Source organism: Cyprinus carpio, chromosome A25 (genome assembly GCF_018340385.1).
Source record: "Cyprinus carpio isolate SPL01 chromosome A25, ASM1834038v1, whole genome shotgun sequence".
NCBI classification, from domain to species: Eukaryota; Metazoa; Chordata; class Actinopteri; order Cypriniformes; family Cyprinidae; genus Cyprinus; species Cyprinus carpio.
In genome coordinates, this window is record NC_056596.1 from 12158794 (window position 1) to 12176645 (window position 17852).

Sequence of the window (17852 nt, forward strand, 5' to 3'; positions counted from 1 at the left end):
TCATGCTAAGTGCACAAAAATGCCCTGTCCATATGTTCAATCTTATGTCAACAGCAATTATGTTGTGGTCAAAGACAGTGGTGACGCAACACTGCAGCTACACGTCACTGCATGGCCACCAGCTCCTTGCCTGTGAGTGTCATAACATAAGACGTCACGTCTGTTAGCCAGAAGTGAGGAAGTGTCTGACATCACACACACACACACACACACACACACACACACACACACACATGCACAGACTGGTTTACTATAACATACCCCAGCTCATCCAAGTAAAGTCTCCTTAGAGGAAAGAAAAGAAAACTATGAATTAAGAGGAACGTTTTATGAATATATTGCACATACAAATGATGTGGGACTATTCAAGAAAAACGAAACAAAACAAGGTATATTAAAGTGTGTTTTAACAGTTTTGTTCATAATGAAAGTTGGTAGGGTCCAAAAAAACATTGGACCCCACTGACATTCTTTGTTGGGACAAAAAATATCTTCCGTGCTCAGTAAAAGAAATAAAGCCAAACAGGTTTGATATGACAAGAAGGTAAATAAATAGAATAAACTGGGGATTTTTGGGTATAGGATCAGAAAATGTATTACTGTGGATCATACAAGGTCTAAAGATTATGATAAATGTAAAACTTTTAACTCAATACAAATACAGATATAAACATATGCTATTTTTTAATATTCAGACATCACTTCTGAAAACCATTTAGAATATAAACAGGGACATGTTTGTCCTTTACAAGTGGAAAAAGTGATAAAATTTTAATCGGCATTATGCTTTTATTTTACAATCCATGATCTAGACATTTCACAAAGAATTATATAGACCAAAATCTGAGTCAGTGTCCAAAAAAGGGTTATGCTGTCTGCTGTGTCTCTGGGTTCAGATCACACCCCAAAAAAAGAAGAAAAAACAGTACCACACAGCGTTCTAAAAAGTGAGAATATTAAAATGCTTTAAGTGCTAATTTTGTCCCTTTTAATTTGCGCTTGACTCTTTTCAACCACAGAATGCAATTACTGCAATATACAGCTCAACTTTTCCCAATAAAATGTAAAAATATGCCCTCACCATTGTGGTCTTCTGTCTTTTTGTGCATTGAATATCATAATTAAGATTGTTTGAGTCTCACAAAAACCTCACTAATGCTTAAAACAGACCAGCTTTTAGTCTAGACTAATCATTAGACAGTTAATCTGGATCCTGAAGGCTGGAAATTTTGTGGTCCTGTTGACATCCATCTAGCAAATGTTGTCTAGCATACTGTTGGAAAGTAACTACAGACTTTTCATAATCAGCGGCATAACATATCATGAACATCATTTGCTCAACAAGTCATTTCATCTACTGCAAAAGCAAAACTAGTTTGAGACAAAGACTGTCTGAGTCTCAGAGACAGTGTTAGAGGGGTACTGTCAAACTAAATAAATATCATTCAAGTGACGTGCTAGCCTTAGGAGCTGAGTTGACTAAATATTGTGCGTGACAGCATACTGCAGAAATTTAGGCCCTCTGGAAGGTTTGCAGCCCTCACTGGGTCTAATCTTCCCATTCAACACGTTGAGGTCTGTGGTAAGTCAAGGCCGAGTTGAAGTCCTTTGGGACTGTGGCTTGAGGATGCCCTATGGTGGCTTCCATTTTTGGATTTTTATGCTGGTTGATTTGCCTTCTCATCTTCTTCAGCATGGCTTCAGCCAGTGATTGTTCGAGCTCGGTGGCCTCATCTCGAGATCTTCCTTGTATGAGTTTTCTTATGGTCTGAAGGTCTAGATCAGAACGGCAGTGCAAGTAACTCCTGAGGTTCAACTCAGGAAAAACGACCTCTTTCAGAGTTTCAACCATCAGACCTTTTGCATGGTATCTCTCGAGCTGATGCATGACATTCTCCTCCAGGGATACAAAGCACATCTCTTTACCCGTATCAAATGTTCCCATATTCCATGGTGTTGGTGTGTTCTTCCCAACGGATAAGGAGTAGCCAGAATTGCTTGGCACCTTGTTCTTCAACCACTGCTGTTTCTGAGTTGCCTGGCTCCAGTGTTCCTGCTTCTTGGTCTTCTTCAACTTCTTAACGTTTCCCGATTGGGGACTCAACTTTGGCAGAAGTTGGTAGAGTCCCTCATCGGCCAAGTCGGCAAGGTCACCCACCAGAAGCTTCTGGATGACTTGCTTCCTCTGAAAGGGGGACGCCGCTGAAAGAATACCGTGCAGTCCTGCACCAAACACAATGTAAAGAGGTGTTCAAGCTTAGCATTGCAACGAAGGACTGCTAGGGGTAAAGCCTGACTAGTGCAGGGGCTGGAAGGAAAAATGAAGGACCGACCTTTCTTCTCCATAATTCAGCTTCTTAGGATACATTGCCATGCAGTAAAGAATGCAGCAAGCGGTAGACTGAGATATCGATGGATTGAGCCTTCATGCAAGGATGTTAGCAAACAGCAAGACTGAAGCAGATCGCAAGCCTCAGGCGATGACAGCAAACCCAGACTTCTCTCATAGCAACAAAATGCCTGACATTTAGAAGCAAAATCTGTGGTGTACCAACTCTAAAACCAGGTTTAGAGGGAAAGATTTATGTCAGTTGAAGCATCTAATTTAAAACCCAACATTTGTTTTGAAGGAGCCTGCAGTAGCAAAGGTCTTTCATTGAGGAAAAAAGGTAACAGTGCATAAATTGAGGCCTTACACAGATGTTGAAAGAAAGACAAAGCCAACTTAAAAGCTCATATTCCTATCACTTGTTTGATAGGAAACAATGGCACTTCTGTTCAAGCATTGCAGCAGATATTTAAGCACTTCAGGTTTAGCACTTCATTAGGCTTCCTGGCCATATTATACACAATCAAACAGCAAACTAGACTCAACTTACCATCCTTGAAGGAAACCAGTACCACTCTGTTATCTGCGAGTTGTGGTTTCCGGTAATTTCCGTGAAGCGGCACAGTAGCAGACTCTTGGGCATAAGAGGCGTACAGAGCTGTGGCCAATGCCAAAAACTGCAAAGACACAACAGTAACATTTCTACACACAATATGGACAGCAGAAACTATTGCCTCAGAGTTGCAAGTCACAGACAAAGTGTCAAGGTTTGGCTAGTTAGCCATTTGCAGTTCTGACAACTCTTGGAGAGTTTAACATGGTAATATACATGGCAATGTTAATGCGCTTGGCATTCTTGGTGGAATAGATCTGCTAGCAGCAGCAGCAGCAGAGGAAGTACCGAGACTTGCTACTGCCAATACATCCACAGACATATAAAGCACCCCATCGCAGATCTATACAGGTGGAGCTGGGGAAGGTGGAGGGTTTCTGAACCATTCGGCTACAGCAAGCAATAGCTGAATATTTGAATGTTGAGCAGTAAGCTCATTGGCTGCTGATATGAAAAGAAACCAGCTGAGCCATGTAAACAATTATTTCATTATGTCAGATTGAGTTAGAACTTATTGGCCTTTGGATTTATGGCATAACTACATGTACAAAATCCATTCAAAAGTAACTGTGTATTCTGGTGAAATAAACTTTTTTCCAAGCAACTTGTGAATCATGTCTGCTGCTAATGGATAGATCAGCCTGAGGTATTATAGACCTACCTGGTCATACTAACAAGCTCATTATCTTGCATTGAAGATAAAGAGTATATTTAATAACAGTTTCTCGATTTGATTTCTACTAAACCACCTTTTCTTGAAAGCAAAGCATCACTGTTGACATATAAAGTACCTATTTTTGTGAAATACCTGTTTTTGTGAAATGGTAACTGGTCTCCTGAACACAGTCCATAGCACACTGGGATAGCAGGGCGGTGTGGTCAGAGAACCATCGTAGCGGTAATATTCATCCAAATGGCTTGGTAGCAGCGCATGGATGTTAAATGCTGGGACCTGTATTTTCTGATCTGTTAATTCACAGATTAGCAATAGGATAGAGTTAGCATACTTGTGCACATCTCAAACACAGATATTTGAAACTATATGAAAGTAAATTACCTCTGTACTTTATGCCATTCAGGTATTTGAAGAATTTTTCGAAAGCAGGGTTGAACTCTCCAATCTAAATTATATGAAACACTGACTAATTAGAAAAGAGAATTATGCTGGGAGAATTAGTAGATGTGATTTTCAACCACTTATTACAATAATTTATTACAGGGACGATCACCCTAAAGTGTCAAGAGTTAAATGCCTTGCAGTTCATTGCTTAGTTCTTGTGGGAATCAAACCAGCAACCTTCCGAGAATCAAGCCCGAGCCTTAACCACTACACCACATCAGTCACAGTGGATTGAGGTCTGGACTCACCGCAATGAAAACTCCCAGCACTGCCAGTCCATCATGCTTGTCCACTGCCATTGAGATGTTGGGGTATTTGTCAGAATTGAAGTGTACTACATGCATCTGGATACAACAGAAAAGGCTCGCTTTAATGAGGAATCATTAGTTAATCTATCTATCTATCTATCTATCTATCTATCTATCTATCTATCTATCTATCTATCTATCTATCTATCTATCTATCTATCTATCTATCTCCCTCCATTTGGTTCACTCAGAATGGTCAATAGTATTATGTTGTACACAAATGCAAGTAATATTTACAGTCATGTTTGGTGTAATTTGAATTGTCTCAGGCGACTGGTACAATGGTCTCGATCTTACAAAAGTTGACTTATATTTTGCTTACTGTAATGGGAGTGCCCTTTCCCAGGGTATTCCATGTAAATTAACTTCTGTTCCCATTGAGTCACACAGGTCTGGGACCTGGCTTAATGCAAATTCCAATTGTTAGTTCCTGTCTCCATCTCGGGGGATGTTTGTCTTGGTCTGAGGTACTTAAAGAAATGTTGCAAGAGGATCAGGGCGATTCTGTAGCCAGAAAGCCCGTAGTGTGGTGTGTGTCTCTGCACTCCATACTATGTATTTTCCTGAAGTCAGGTATGCATCCTTTACACTTAGATTTATCCTTAAGAATTTGATGTTGTGTGTTGATTTGATAACTTGAATTGGCATAATACTTACCTGACTGATAATAAATTGTTACATTTGATTTACTCTGACTTACTCTGAAATTATTTTCTCAAGTAGATTAAGTGAAGGCATATGTTACCGCAAATCTGCGTCCAGGGTTAGTGCATACTAAATCTCAGGCTAGATGGAGCACGAGCCACATCAGGTGAGATTATAGATTTCTGACTAACTGCTTGACTTTAATTAAGTTGTTATGCAGTTACATTAACTATGGGGGGCTAGACAAAATGCTATTGGAGTATTAGCATGGTCTGGGCATATTTCATAGTACTAGCCATAACCTCTGGTTATTGTCTCACTATATTCAAGTTGTTATATAATTAGATTAATTATAGAGGGCTAGGTAAAACACGATTGGAATAGCATATTTCACAGTGCTAGCCATGACATCTCATTATTGTTTGAGCTTTAACTAAGTTGTTACATAGGTGACTGTAGGGGGCTAAACAGAACCACTATTTAAAGAATGACAAGCATGAGGCGGCCTAATAAGTTGTTTGTGGTTAACCTTTTGAATAGTGTTAGTAATGGAGTGTTTGTGATGTTTGGGTTGGTGTGTTTGTGGTTTTGGGTTATATGTATTGATCGGCATGGATTATTAATGATGGGGTAAATCTAAAGTAAATAGTTTAATTAGAATAATCAAATATCAGAATAATAATAATAATTAGAGACAGACAATCAACCAATTTGCCTTTCAACCTAAATTCGAGGTCGTATTAAAATGGAGTCAGATTAAATATTAAAATGGAGTCAGATTAGAATTGGATTTAAATTGAATAACTCTACGCGCTGAAAAGACCAAATAGCAAGAAACCTTCAGCCAGCACTGGATACCTTCCTTGGACCGAGTGCCTAGACCTTACAAAGTGGTGAACTGGCGACGTGATCTCCCAAACAGGCGAGTGATGTCTTTCAGTGGGAGGTGAATGGGAGGTGTTTATGGCCAAATAGTAACACACAATTAAACATATCACACCTTATATCAAGCAAATGGCTATGGGGTCTTCATATAGTCTTTAAACAGACTATATTAAATAAACAAACCTTTGAGACCTAAAAACAGTGATTGTGCATTGCATCAGCCCTGAGCTTGCCCAGCTCCTCAACACCTTTTCATTCAAATGAATTGACATGAGAATGCAATTTGTGACAACTTAGACCTTATTGCAGATGGAAAATTTCTGACAAGTTGTGATTTGACCGTGTACTCCAAGTATGCATGCAGTCATTGGATGTTAACAACTTCAGAGTCTCTCATTGGCTTTAAGAAGGACTAGTTGTTATACATACAATGTACATGTGTGTACTGCTGTGATTACATGGCCAAATCACAAGGTCTTCTCCACGACGAACAAATTGACAACTATATTATTCCCAAGACTCGCCAGACACCAGAAATAATATTATTTCAATATATACTATTTTAATATAATATAATTATATTATAAATCAATTTATAATGTACATTATATTATAATCGCCAAGCATGGCATTACATGGAAAAATATGATTTGCTAACCCTTACAATTAAATTTCATTGGTCTGCTACCCAGTGCCCAAAAAGGGAGGAGGTTAGTTTTCATTTCAATAGTGTGGCACAAGCGATAGCAAACCAATTCATCCTTCGCTGAGGATTAGCAATTAAAAATTTAATCTGATTAGAGAGAATGGCTAACATTATTTGGAAATTGAAACATCCAAATTTCAATGCAGAATTCAGACGCTGTGAATTTGCACCTAATCTTGCTCATTAAAAAATAAAAAATATAAACCTTCGGAGGCTGGTTACCTGTTACAGCAACAGGACCAAATTTACATCACAATTGTAAAACTTCCTTTCCTTTGTTTGGAGGATGACTGTATTTACACAAAGCCACAGATGAATGAAGCCACACAACACCATTTGATCTTTTAAATTTACTTGAAAAATAATGAAAGGGGGGTGTAAAATACTAAACATCAGAGCAAAATACCAGAAGTCTTTATGTGCCATAGAGATCTGCATGTGTAAACAACACCATACAACACCGAAACAGGTGAACACATTTCTGCCCACAGATCTGACTGTAATGAGAGCAAATGCAGCTAAAGCTACGGACACTGGTCCATTGGAGTTCATGACGACATGGGTGATAAAAACACCAATTAATCTAAAAAATGTCCCCAGCAGAACTGGGGTCTCTAATGCTCATGACACAGCAGACTGTGAGGGCTTAACTGCAAGAGCAGCATCAGGAGTTACACACTCAGACTGCACTGAAACAGTAGCAGTAACTCAGATCTGACCAACGGAACTCAGTTTCATGTGACATTTGGAATTAAAATTACAATACATGATGATGAACGTAGTTAAAATAATTCCACATGTCTGAATGCGAAACTGATGAGAAGTTCAAAATTAACTGTGGTTCTCTCTGTATTTGTTTCTGTCTCTGGTTGACCACTGCAATTCTTTGGAGAACAGATACCAGGAAGGCGCCTCGTCCCATCTGCATCAGCCAGGACAGCTGAATTGTTAGAACATAACCTGAAATGCGGGAGAGGGAGGTGAAGACACTTGAAGGGGCCATTCACACCTCACAGTAGAACATTACTACACGAATATCTATATGGGCTCCCGGATTAGCACCAGAACTAAATTTCTGCAACACAGATTGATAAAGATTAGACTCCGTCCATCTCCCAGACATGAGCACAAAACACACACCTCCACCATTGCATCACCTCATCTACACTATACAGTCTGAACACTACACATCACAGAAGACAATGATGGCTTAGATTACAAACGTGGTACTCCACTAAAGATCTATTTTCCATCTTCACACTGACAGAACCACATAGCCTCACACACAGGACAATAGAATTAATCCCATGCTAAAATAGACACACAACATACTATTTGCAACTGTCTGCAAACTCATGGAACAACACTGTAACACACATTTGCATGACTAGTCACAGATCGATGGCACAAATTTTGAAAACAGAGGCAGACGAGCCTTTACAATTAAAAATATTTAATCTTTCTGATTGTTATTAGGGTGGTTGTCAAGCCAGAGGGCCCCTGGTTTCCCAACACATCACTAATGACAGAAACAAATGTGAAGTGCCTGCACTTCATTTCTATAAATTAATCATAACATGTACAATTTTACCAAACCATCAACTGTGACTTAGCCTGCATATCAGATACCCATTTACACACACACACACACACACAAACACACACTCACACACACACACACACACACGCACGCACACACACACACACACACACACACACACACACACACACACACACACACACACACACACACACACACACACACACACACACACACACACACCTGTTATTAGGAATTTAGGATTTCCATTCTAGAAAAACTCTTAATCATGCTCAAAGTCATTTCTTAGAAACCCTGGATCTACATAAGTGGTTTGCATTGGAAGATTCCTGAATGAACAGTGAGATTATTATATATACCTTCATAATTGTGATTGGATTATTATTATTATCATATGTTTTAATGATGCATACCATTTTTATAAATATGTGAGTTACACTGACCCCCTTTTTTTTGCTGCTTTTCATTTAAGCCACTTTAGACCAAGCATTCTTAAATTCCATTACCATTAAACTCCATCAGAGTGGTAGTGGGGAACTGGCTGTTTTAAAATGGAACCACTTTACGACATGAGACCTCAAGATACCTAAGACCTAATGTACCATTCGCACCTGCTTAAATGAACCTACCTTACGTTTTTTGTTTTGCTATGTTCTTGTATTGTATCTCACAGTTTTCTTCCCACTTTTAAATGACATCCAGTTTATCATTGTTCAATCAGTGAGCCATTAAGATGCTGTTTAGGTGTCTCACACAAAGCAGTGTGTAACCAGTGAGAACCCTTCACCTGTTGGAGTCTTCCCAGAAATCTGCACAATTGGAGGTGACAAGATTCATCAAAAGAGGCAAGAAAGTCAGAGGGATGGTGTCAATAGAGACAGAAGTTTCTCCATGATGGAAAGACACGTCAAGCGAAAAAGGCCTGGACTGATTCAATGAACTATGCACTCGGGTTGTTCTCAACCAGACAGGTGAAACCCTGAAACCCGTGCATCCACCTGCTAAATTCAAGCTACATGCACCTGTTGAGAATGGTGTACACAAAGGCCTTTCTCAAGGCCTCTACAACTACAAATACTACATCACAAGGACTTCAACAAGTGTCTGAGAAGTGACCCCTATGGGAATCATCTGGATTCATGTGGTCAAAGGGCGGACTGTAAGAATTACAGAACCTCAGACACTTTGATCTTCTGAGACATACAATAGACACACAGTGCATTAACATATAGACATCTGTTCCCATATCTCACTGAGAGAAAATGCAGGAAACGCCTCTCTCACATATGCAACAGTTCCTTCCCCTCACCCATTCTCCCTCCATTTGGTTCACTCAGAATGGTCAATAGTATTATGTTGTACACAAATGCAAGTTATATTTACAGTCATGTTTGGTGTAATTTGAAGTGTCTCAGGGCAACTGGTACAATGGTCTCAATCTTACAGAAGTTGACTTATATTTTGCTTACTGTAATGGGAGTGCCCTTTCCAGGCTATTCCATGTAAATTACCTTCTGTTCCCATTGAGTCACCCAGGTCTGGGACCTGGCTTAATGCAAATTCCAATTGTTAGTTCCTGTCTCCATCTCGGGGGATGTTTGTCTTGGTCTGAGGTACTTAAAGAAATGTTGCAAGAGGATCAGGGCGATTCTGTAGCCAGAAAGCCCGTAGTGTGGTGTGTGTCTCTGCACTCCATACTATGTATTTTCCTGAAGTCAGGTATGCATCCTTTACTCTTAGATTCATCCTTGAGAATTTGATGTCATGTGTTGATTTGATAACTTGAATTGGCATAATACTTACCTGACTGATAATAAATTGTTACATTTGATTTACTCTGACTTACTCTGAAATTATTTTCTCAAGTAGATTAAGTGAAGGCGTATGTTACTGCAAATCTGCGTCCAGGGTTAGTAAATCTCAGGCTAAATGGAGCACGAGGCACATCAGGTGAGATTATAGATTTCTGACTAACTGCTTGACATCGGCCGGCATGATACACCCTGAGTGACATACTGTAGATTCCTAATGAATGAGTAAATCTAAAGTAAAGAGTTTAATTAGAATAATCAAATGTCAGAATAATAATAATAATAATTAGAGACAGACAATCATCCATTTTGCCTTTCAACCTAAATTCGAGGTCATATTAAAATGGAGTCAGATTAGAATTGGATTTAAATTGAATAACTCTACGCACTGAAAAGACCGAACACGCAAGAAACCTTCAGCCAGCACTGGATACCTTCCTTGGACCGAGTGCCTGGACCTTACACAATCGAAAGCAGTTTGATCCTACACTAAAAGTGTTCATAGTAATGGATGAGGTCTCGTCTTTGGGGGTTGAGTGTACATATTTACTTTACCTCTCCAGCAAACTGTTTGCCATTAACAGTGTGTTCTGATCCAGTCAGCTGGTTGGAAGAGCCCCAGTGGAAGTGGAGCTGAGCTGCTGAATATTTGTGAGGGAGGCTGGAGATGTACATGTGAGATGGCAAAGACAACTGCACTGTGGGTACAAAGGAAAGAAATCATAACTTTCATCTTTAAGGTATGGTCACGTGCAAGACAACAAAGGTTTATTGTGGCGGGTGCATTAGATTCTGGTGAAAAACTTAACCTGACACGACATGGCTCTTTGGAGTGAGAGTGAATAAAATAAAAGAGTGTCTTAAGTAAACAATCACAGTCAAGAAATGGTAAATGCAAGAACTTCAGTCTATTTAATGCACTTTTGACCATAAATATAGCTGAAAATACCCATTACCTAGAAAAGTAGTGCCTGTGATGTTAAGACGTTACCTCGAATCACAACTTTGCCCTATTTTCCAGACTAAAATACAAACAGGTTTGTTTTATCATAATAAGCGGGTGATTACGGGAAATTGCTATGGCAGACATGAAAAATAGATCCTTCTATCATTTCCTCCACGTTGACCTTAAAATTAAGCTTGAGAAGAAAGACTATTTTACCTTTATGTGTGTCTCATTAGTTTAACAACCACAAATCCTTTAATCTATTGTAGTGAATGAAAGGTCTGTTTTCACTCAGACATTACAATATGAGATTTAATATCTAAAAATGTACGTTTAAAAGGTGCATAATAGTTATTAGTTGTCTTTAAAAAACAAAATGCTCTGTAATCATACTGCACTGACCAGAGTGTCCATTGTTGCTGAGAGTGAGCTGTTCATTGGTCGACAGGTTGTAGTTCTGGACCTGGATGGGCGACAGGTTTGAATCGTATCTCAGCAGATGTGTCTGGAAGTCAATAGGCGACTGGAATGCCCCTCCGCAAAATGGATAGTTGCTGGACCAGTTGTGTTCTCCATCAGGTCCTGAAAGCAAAAATCAAAGAAAGTTGTGGTTACCCAAGTGTCCTTCCCTGACCGTTTCTTATCTGGTGGTGCATGTTTGAACATTTGATGTGGCCAGAATTGGATGGCATTAAAGTTTTGCTAAGACACAGGCTAAGGTCAGCGGTCACAGAACACTGCCTTACAAAATGAATGCCCTTACATGAATACCACACCCAACAATAAAAGATAATGTTTTGTTGCTTTAGGGGAGGCTTCAAAGTCATTCCAACAGAGTATAAACTTGTCTAAGAGACATTTCTGGTGCATTGTAGAGAAGAGAGTACAGAAAAAGGATTTTTTTTATACGAATATGGCAAAGTTTCTAATTAAAATAATATTTTCTAGGCTTTTTAAATGCAATTATCATTGTTTTCTACTACTGAAACAGTGGCAGTAAAAGTGGTTTGCTGTTGCTGTGGGCTTAAAGCATCATATTAAGGGCTTGTGTATTCTTTGTCAATGATGATGTCAATCATGGTTTTGTGGGCAGCTTTTGTTTTCTGGACTGCTGTAACTGCAAGATTTCAACACAGTGTCTCTTGTAGGAGCTTAACATGTTCCTCCCTTGCGGTCGTAATTACTCGCTGCTCAGTTCATTTCTAATCTGGACTAGCCTCTCCATCATAATCACATCAGGTGCCTGTGGCCGGTTCATAACCCTTAAACCATAACTGCAATGTAGACATAATGAGCAGACCTCTGAGGTCATGCAACTATTTGCAACAAAAGCATTAAGTTAAGACATCCTTAGTGGTGTTGCTTTTTAAATTAAAATAAGTTACTTATTAAATACATTTAATTAATTTTAAATAATAAAATTAAATACATTTAAATACTATTATCTAACTAGTATTATTTAAATAGTAATTTAACATTTTTATATAATAAAAATTAAATTATTTATAAAAAAAATTTTTTAAATAAAGATAACATGAGGTTTGTTGCAACTGACTCCAAGTTCCTGTTCACTCAAGTCCAAGTTCATTCTCAATTGCAGTCCGAGTCCAAATCCTGAGTCCAAGTACCCAAACACTAGTTGCTAGGGTGTTCTAGATGGTTGTTAGGTGACTGCTTACTGACTCAAGTCAAAAAAACTCATCCTAGGTCTCTATGATTTTGACTGAAGTATCATTCATGTCTGTCTGGGATAAATTATTATTAAGATAATAATCTCAGCTAACTTTTTTTGAGCATTTGTGCATCTGTTTTCATCTTAGACCTCAGGCAGTGAGATGTTTGATGTCATTATGCCCCTGTATGTGATTGAAAACGGCCTTGACTCAGCTGAATTCATTCAGACTCAGAATGTCAAGAGCTCTCAGTGTTAGCCGGCACAAAGGACAACACTCATCTGAGTTCTGTTTGAGGGGCATGATAACATCTAAACAACAGCACAAGCACTGCAGTGTTTCTCATTGAGCTATTTTTCATGGTATTTTAAACAGTGGTCAGTTGGACACTTCACTCAATTGTCACATTGTCTGCATCTCAAAATATATTTTTTATGATATACATTAACATTTTAATGGGCAAAAAAATCCCTTTGACTTACATTTTGGGCCAGTTGGGCCAGTATTCAACTACTTAGCAATGGCCAAGCAACTACCATGGCACCCTAGCAACCGCACTGCAACACCCTGGCAACCACCCAAAACACTTTAGCATCATACCTCTGACTTCTGCATGAGTGCCACTCTTGTTTTCTTCAGAAAATCCAAAGATCTAGTTTTAGTAGCAACTAAACTTAGCAATTTGCTTAATGAGGGTGGTTGGGTTGATAATCACATTGTCTAAAATATTTTGTCTACAAGCCTAAATACAGCACATTACAAGGTAGTCTGACTTTGTAGGCACTATAAATTTGCACGCAGAAGTGAAAATTATTTCACAAGTTTAACTGAAGGGACAGAAGAGATTCAGCTTGTAAATTGCAATGAGCCACACACAAAGACAGAATAATATTATGCATTGTTCTCTTCCCAAAATAAAGCCATAACAGCTCTGTTTTGCAGTTGAGGTCCCTTGAGTCGCCTTATATCTTAGTTCAAACCAGCAATAAAATAAATCAAAACAAAACATGTAATTTAATTACATAAAAGTGTTTAATTCAATTATGTGTTACTCAATGAACCTGCAAGAATTCAACCAGGTCTCCTTGCAAAGCCAGTGAGAACATGTGAGTGACAGCGGCATGAGGAGAGAGCTGGGTGGGCAAACTAACAGGAATCACATGGTGAGAATCATTTCAGAGCCATGAGAGTCAAGAGGGGTCAAAACGAGGTCATCTTTGCACCATGAGATCCCATTTTCCAGGAGCAACATGTTCTCTGATACCTCCTTTATGGTTGCCAGAGGGTCTCCGTGAGCACACTGGTATGACATACTATGATTGTTTGAGATAACAGTTAAAAAGCCTGCCCAGGAATAGTCTTGGCTCATGAGGATGGTAACCAGAATCCCGTTTGGTTCCCTAGGTGCAGGCAATAGACCAGAACACTGCGACAGCGGCCGTGATTAAGCATGTTTATTTGAAAGCTCTTCAGCGTGTAAAGAGCACGTTTTGCTGGTCTCTGTAGCAGATGACTGGATGACCTTTACTACCGAGGGGAAACGACTCCATTATAAGAGAAGGCATTACAACTCAATTACTTACAGTCAGTTGATAACCTAAGCTAAAGTTTCATTTCTTGCATTTGATTGGACAAAATCAACATGACCAACGTTTTTTTATTCTTTTTTTTTTTCTACTTTTTGATTGTGAGGAGTCTTTAATAGTGTCTCTCCGTAGCGTGTATGTCATTAGGTTCAATTAATTTCAATTACTTTCTGGAGTAATAATGCTGGAAATTCAACTTTGCATCACAGGAATAAAGTACATATTAAAATATATTAAAATAGAACACCGTTATTTTAAATTGTAATAATATTTCACATTATTACAGGTATTACTGTATTTTTATGTGGGAAGTCTTGGTAAGCAGCATGAGAATCTTCTTTCAAAAATATATTTTTTTCAATTTAATCAATCCAACAGTATGCAGGTAAATATTGCTGTTTATGACAATATAGTGATACATTGGTGCAAAAATATATAACTGTGTTCATTAATTGTGGGAAGCCATTCTTATATTAAACATTTTGAATTCCAACAGTGGTTGTTTGATTGAAATTAAATTTTATATATATATATATATATATATATATGTAAAAAGATCTACTTACCATTATATGACCATTTTGCCCCTGAAAAAGAGACAGAAACAAATTTTTAACGCTTTTAAAGTTCTTTAGGGATCACTCAGTTCAGTCATAAATCAGTCAGATAATGCATTCCATTGCAGCTGGACTCCATTCTTGTTGCAATGCTGCTCTGGTCATTGCTGGCTACTATCGGTCAATCTGACTGACAGGCTGAGCCAGACTCTTGCTGGTCTTTCCCAGAGATTTCTGGTTCACAATGAGATTCCCCTGGAGCATGTATAATCCGTCACTGCTTAAAATGCTAAAGAGCAAGTCACTGGAAATCAAGGCATTCCTTGAATGATTAAAGTTCATAAGTTTAATTAAAATTAAATAACAGATGTTGACACAGAGTCTATAATGAAACGCAAAGCATTTTTGCACAGCTATTTTTAATGTACCATGCATTAACTTTACCCGAGCTATTTGGTCATTGCTTTATTCACAAATGTTAATCTACCTTGCTGCTGTAGGACCACAGGTTTTTCCTGAACTGACCCTTTGGGGAAGATCTACAGACAAGATATTAACAGCGCAGTTAAGTCGGCAGCTGAGCAGTTTGGCATGACAAATGTTTGACCTGTGGTTTTCAATACACTGAGGTCATTCGAGGTCATCTGTCAGATATGTAGACACAGCCTTGCTAATTCAAAGCATTTTGGGGTTCTGCAAATTCATAATTACACATTATGATTTTACATGTTTTTACTTTACTCCCAAGGTTGTTCATTTATGGAAACAGCATTCACCCACTCGTTATGTTAACGACTTAAATGAACTACCAGGAATCTATATTTGATGTTCAATTTTCTTCCAAATTACTGCTTCTACACCAATATGACTATATTGTCCATTTAAAGTGATGCAAAACGTTGCAAGTTTTTACAAAATGTTTTTCCTGAGTCCTTAAAAAATACATTCACAAATATGCATCAGAAATTAAGTGTTTTAAAAGAATGTAATAGAAATAAGATTAAATGTTACATATTTCTGCAGTATAATATGCAAATGTCACATATACAGTCCATTATTCACCAACAAAAACTATAAAATAAGGTATCACATTTATTAGCAAACATTATGTTGAACACATCATTAATAGGCCTAATACACATTTTCCTTTATACTTTTATATGTAGGCAACAATTTTGAATGCACATGACCTATTGATAGGTTATCTGTTTCTGACCAATCAACGGAAGTTAGGTTATTATAAGGAGAGTGCAAGACTCACCTGTGGACGCGAAGAGACACGCGATCAAGATGATGAATGTAAGTGTCATTGCAAGTGTTAAGGTACCGGCTGCTTCTCATGTACCCTCAGAAGTCGACTCAGAAGAGAGAATCCCCGACAAAGCCTAGCTGTCGGAACCAGATTTTATATCAAGCATGCTGCGCTGCGAGTTAAACAAACTGACGTCACGGAGATGACAGAACAGCGCCTCAGATTATCAGTCGCTCGTTTACAGTGAGTGACTTCATCCAAATCTGCGGCTGTGCCTCGAGCGAGTGTGCTGCCTACCCTACCCAGACAGCATTTTGGCCATCAGAGGAGCACAGCTTGTCTTAACTCTGATAAATAGCTGTTAGCCGCAGGTTCTCAAACCTGTCATCACAAAACTCCGCAAACAAGCCTTATCTGATATGAAAAAAAAAAAAAAAAAAAAACCCGGCTTATATGACTGTGATTATATCGCCATATTGCAGCATTTGCTCGGTGTTTACTGTGCCCGCAAATAACATACGTACTGCGTTATTATAGGTGTCTATGTATATTGTGGGCATCGTGTTTATCGTGCAGCTGTACATACATGATCTCGGACAGGTTTTGCTACTATTGCACCATTATTTATCATCTATCTCGCTATACATTTCATGAGTCTTGTTTCGGTTTTCCATTTTTCTCTCAACTATTTTAGCTTTGAGAAGAAAATAAAATAAAGATATAAATACAGGGGGTAAAGGAATAAAAAAAACTAATTAATAAGTCCTAAATGTAAAAAAAAAAAAAAAGGTTTGTGTTTTAATCTTGTTTTCCTGTTGTTTAAATTTTCTTAAAATGTACTTTTAAATCATTTTAAAAACACACATTGCAAATGATTCTGTTTTCTTTAGATAGTATTAAAAATAAATTAGTCAACAAACAGCAGGTTGCTATTTTAACAACTTAATATGCCCTGCTATAGAGGCATGTTGGCACAAATAAATATTCACTTGAGTGAAAAGTGTGATAAGTATAGATTTTCTTCTTTTTTAACTTGTAATATTATGTAAAAATGGTGTCTTAACCAAACCTGACATTATTTGAAGGGGAAAAAATCCATGCTGTAAATAAGGTTCTCACGATTTTGTTTCTGATACACACTGATATACTTTATAATGTCGCTACAATCTAAATTTGTCGAGTCACTTACGTGAATCACCCACTGGAGACACCAAAGGTCAAATGAGTAGAATCCCTCAGTAATTTGCCATCTGAGCCACTCAATGTATGTTACATTTTTAATAGCCTACTTATAAACATGATGGGGCTGAATTATGTTTAAATGTACAGTATGTTCTATAAGGGACGGCCACTGCTGGAACTTGAATCTCCATGCACATCATTTGTGGGGCCTCTTACTGGCACCATGCTGGATACTATTTTCATCTGTAACCTGTGAAGAATTCACCCATACTGAGGTGCACAAAAATGTTCATTATATTAATGTCTTCTGCTATATTTATACACTTTGAATTGAATTTATTTTTTATTTCTGTGCTAGACTAATGCTAATTGCTTTTAAAATTAAACCAAACCAAAATTTTAAATATGCTGAAAATTTACTCACCCTGCAGGCCATGAAGATGTAGATGAGTTTGTTTCTTCAATGGAGCAGATTTGGAGAAATGTAGCATTTCATCACTTGTTCACCAATGGATCCTCTGTAGTGAATAGGTGCCGTCAGAATGAGAGTCAAAACAGCTGCTAAATAAACATCACAATAATCCACGAGTAATCAACACTACTCCAGTCCAATATTTAACAGAAGTGAAAAAGTCATCTCGTCTGAACCCTGAGAGAAATATGCACAGGTCAAGCAAA

The 17852-nt window shown here is 38.1% G+C and overlaps 1 protein-coding gene across 2 annotated transcripts; it reads right to left on the bottom strand.

The window, feature by feature from the left end:
* Positions 1-333: 333 nt before the first annotated feature.
* On the bottom strand, positions 334-16358 carry LOC109050756 (carbonic anhydrase 12-like). 2 transcript variants are annotated; one of them, XM_042715552.1, is made up of 9 exons: positions 16002-16350; positions 14750-14770; positions 11327-11506; positions 10534-10676; positions 4311-4406; positions 4000-4063; positions 3751-3908; positions 2880-3006; positions 340-2223 (listed from the first exon to the last, which is right to left on the bottom strand). In XM_042715552.1, exons 1-9 carry the CDS (start codon positions 16048-16050, stop codon positions 1550-1552), a joined length of 1512 nt encoding a protein of 503 aa, XP_042571486.1. In that variant the 5' UTR covers positions 16051-16350; the 3' UTR covers positions 340-1549. The 2 variants fall into 2 exon arrangements, with proteins under 2 accessions (XP_042571487.1, XP_042571486.1); XM_042715553.1 differs by lacking the exon at positions 4311-4406 and having other exon boundaries at positions 334-2223; positions 16002-16358.
* Between the last annotated feature and the right edge of the window lie 1494 nt (positions 16359-17852).

What these genes read in the sequence shown, in the direction of transcription:
- LOC109050756 (XM_042715552.1), bottom strand. Translation starts at nt 16,050, where the DNA reads ATGACACTTACATTCATCATCTTGATCGCGTGTCTCTTCGCGTCCACA. An exon ending in TTACCATTTCACAAAAACAG is followed by an intron (nt 3,007 to 3,750) that starts GTATTTCACAAA and finishes GTGTCTTTGCAG; the next exon opens with TTTTTGGCATTGGCCACAGC. An exon ending in ACTGGTTTCCTTCAAGGATG is followed by an intron (nt 2,224 to 2,879) that starts GTAAGTTGAGTC and finishes TGTTTGGTGCAG; the next exon opens with GACTGCACGGTATTCTTTCA.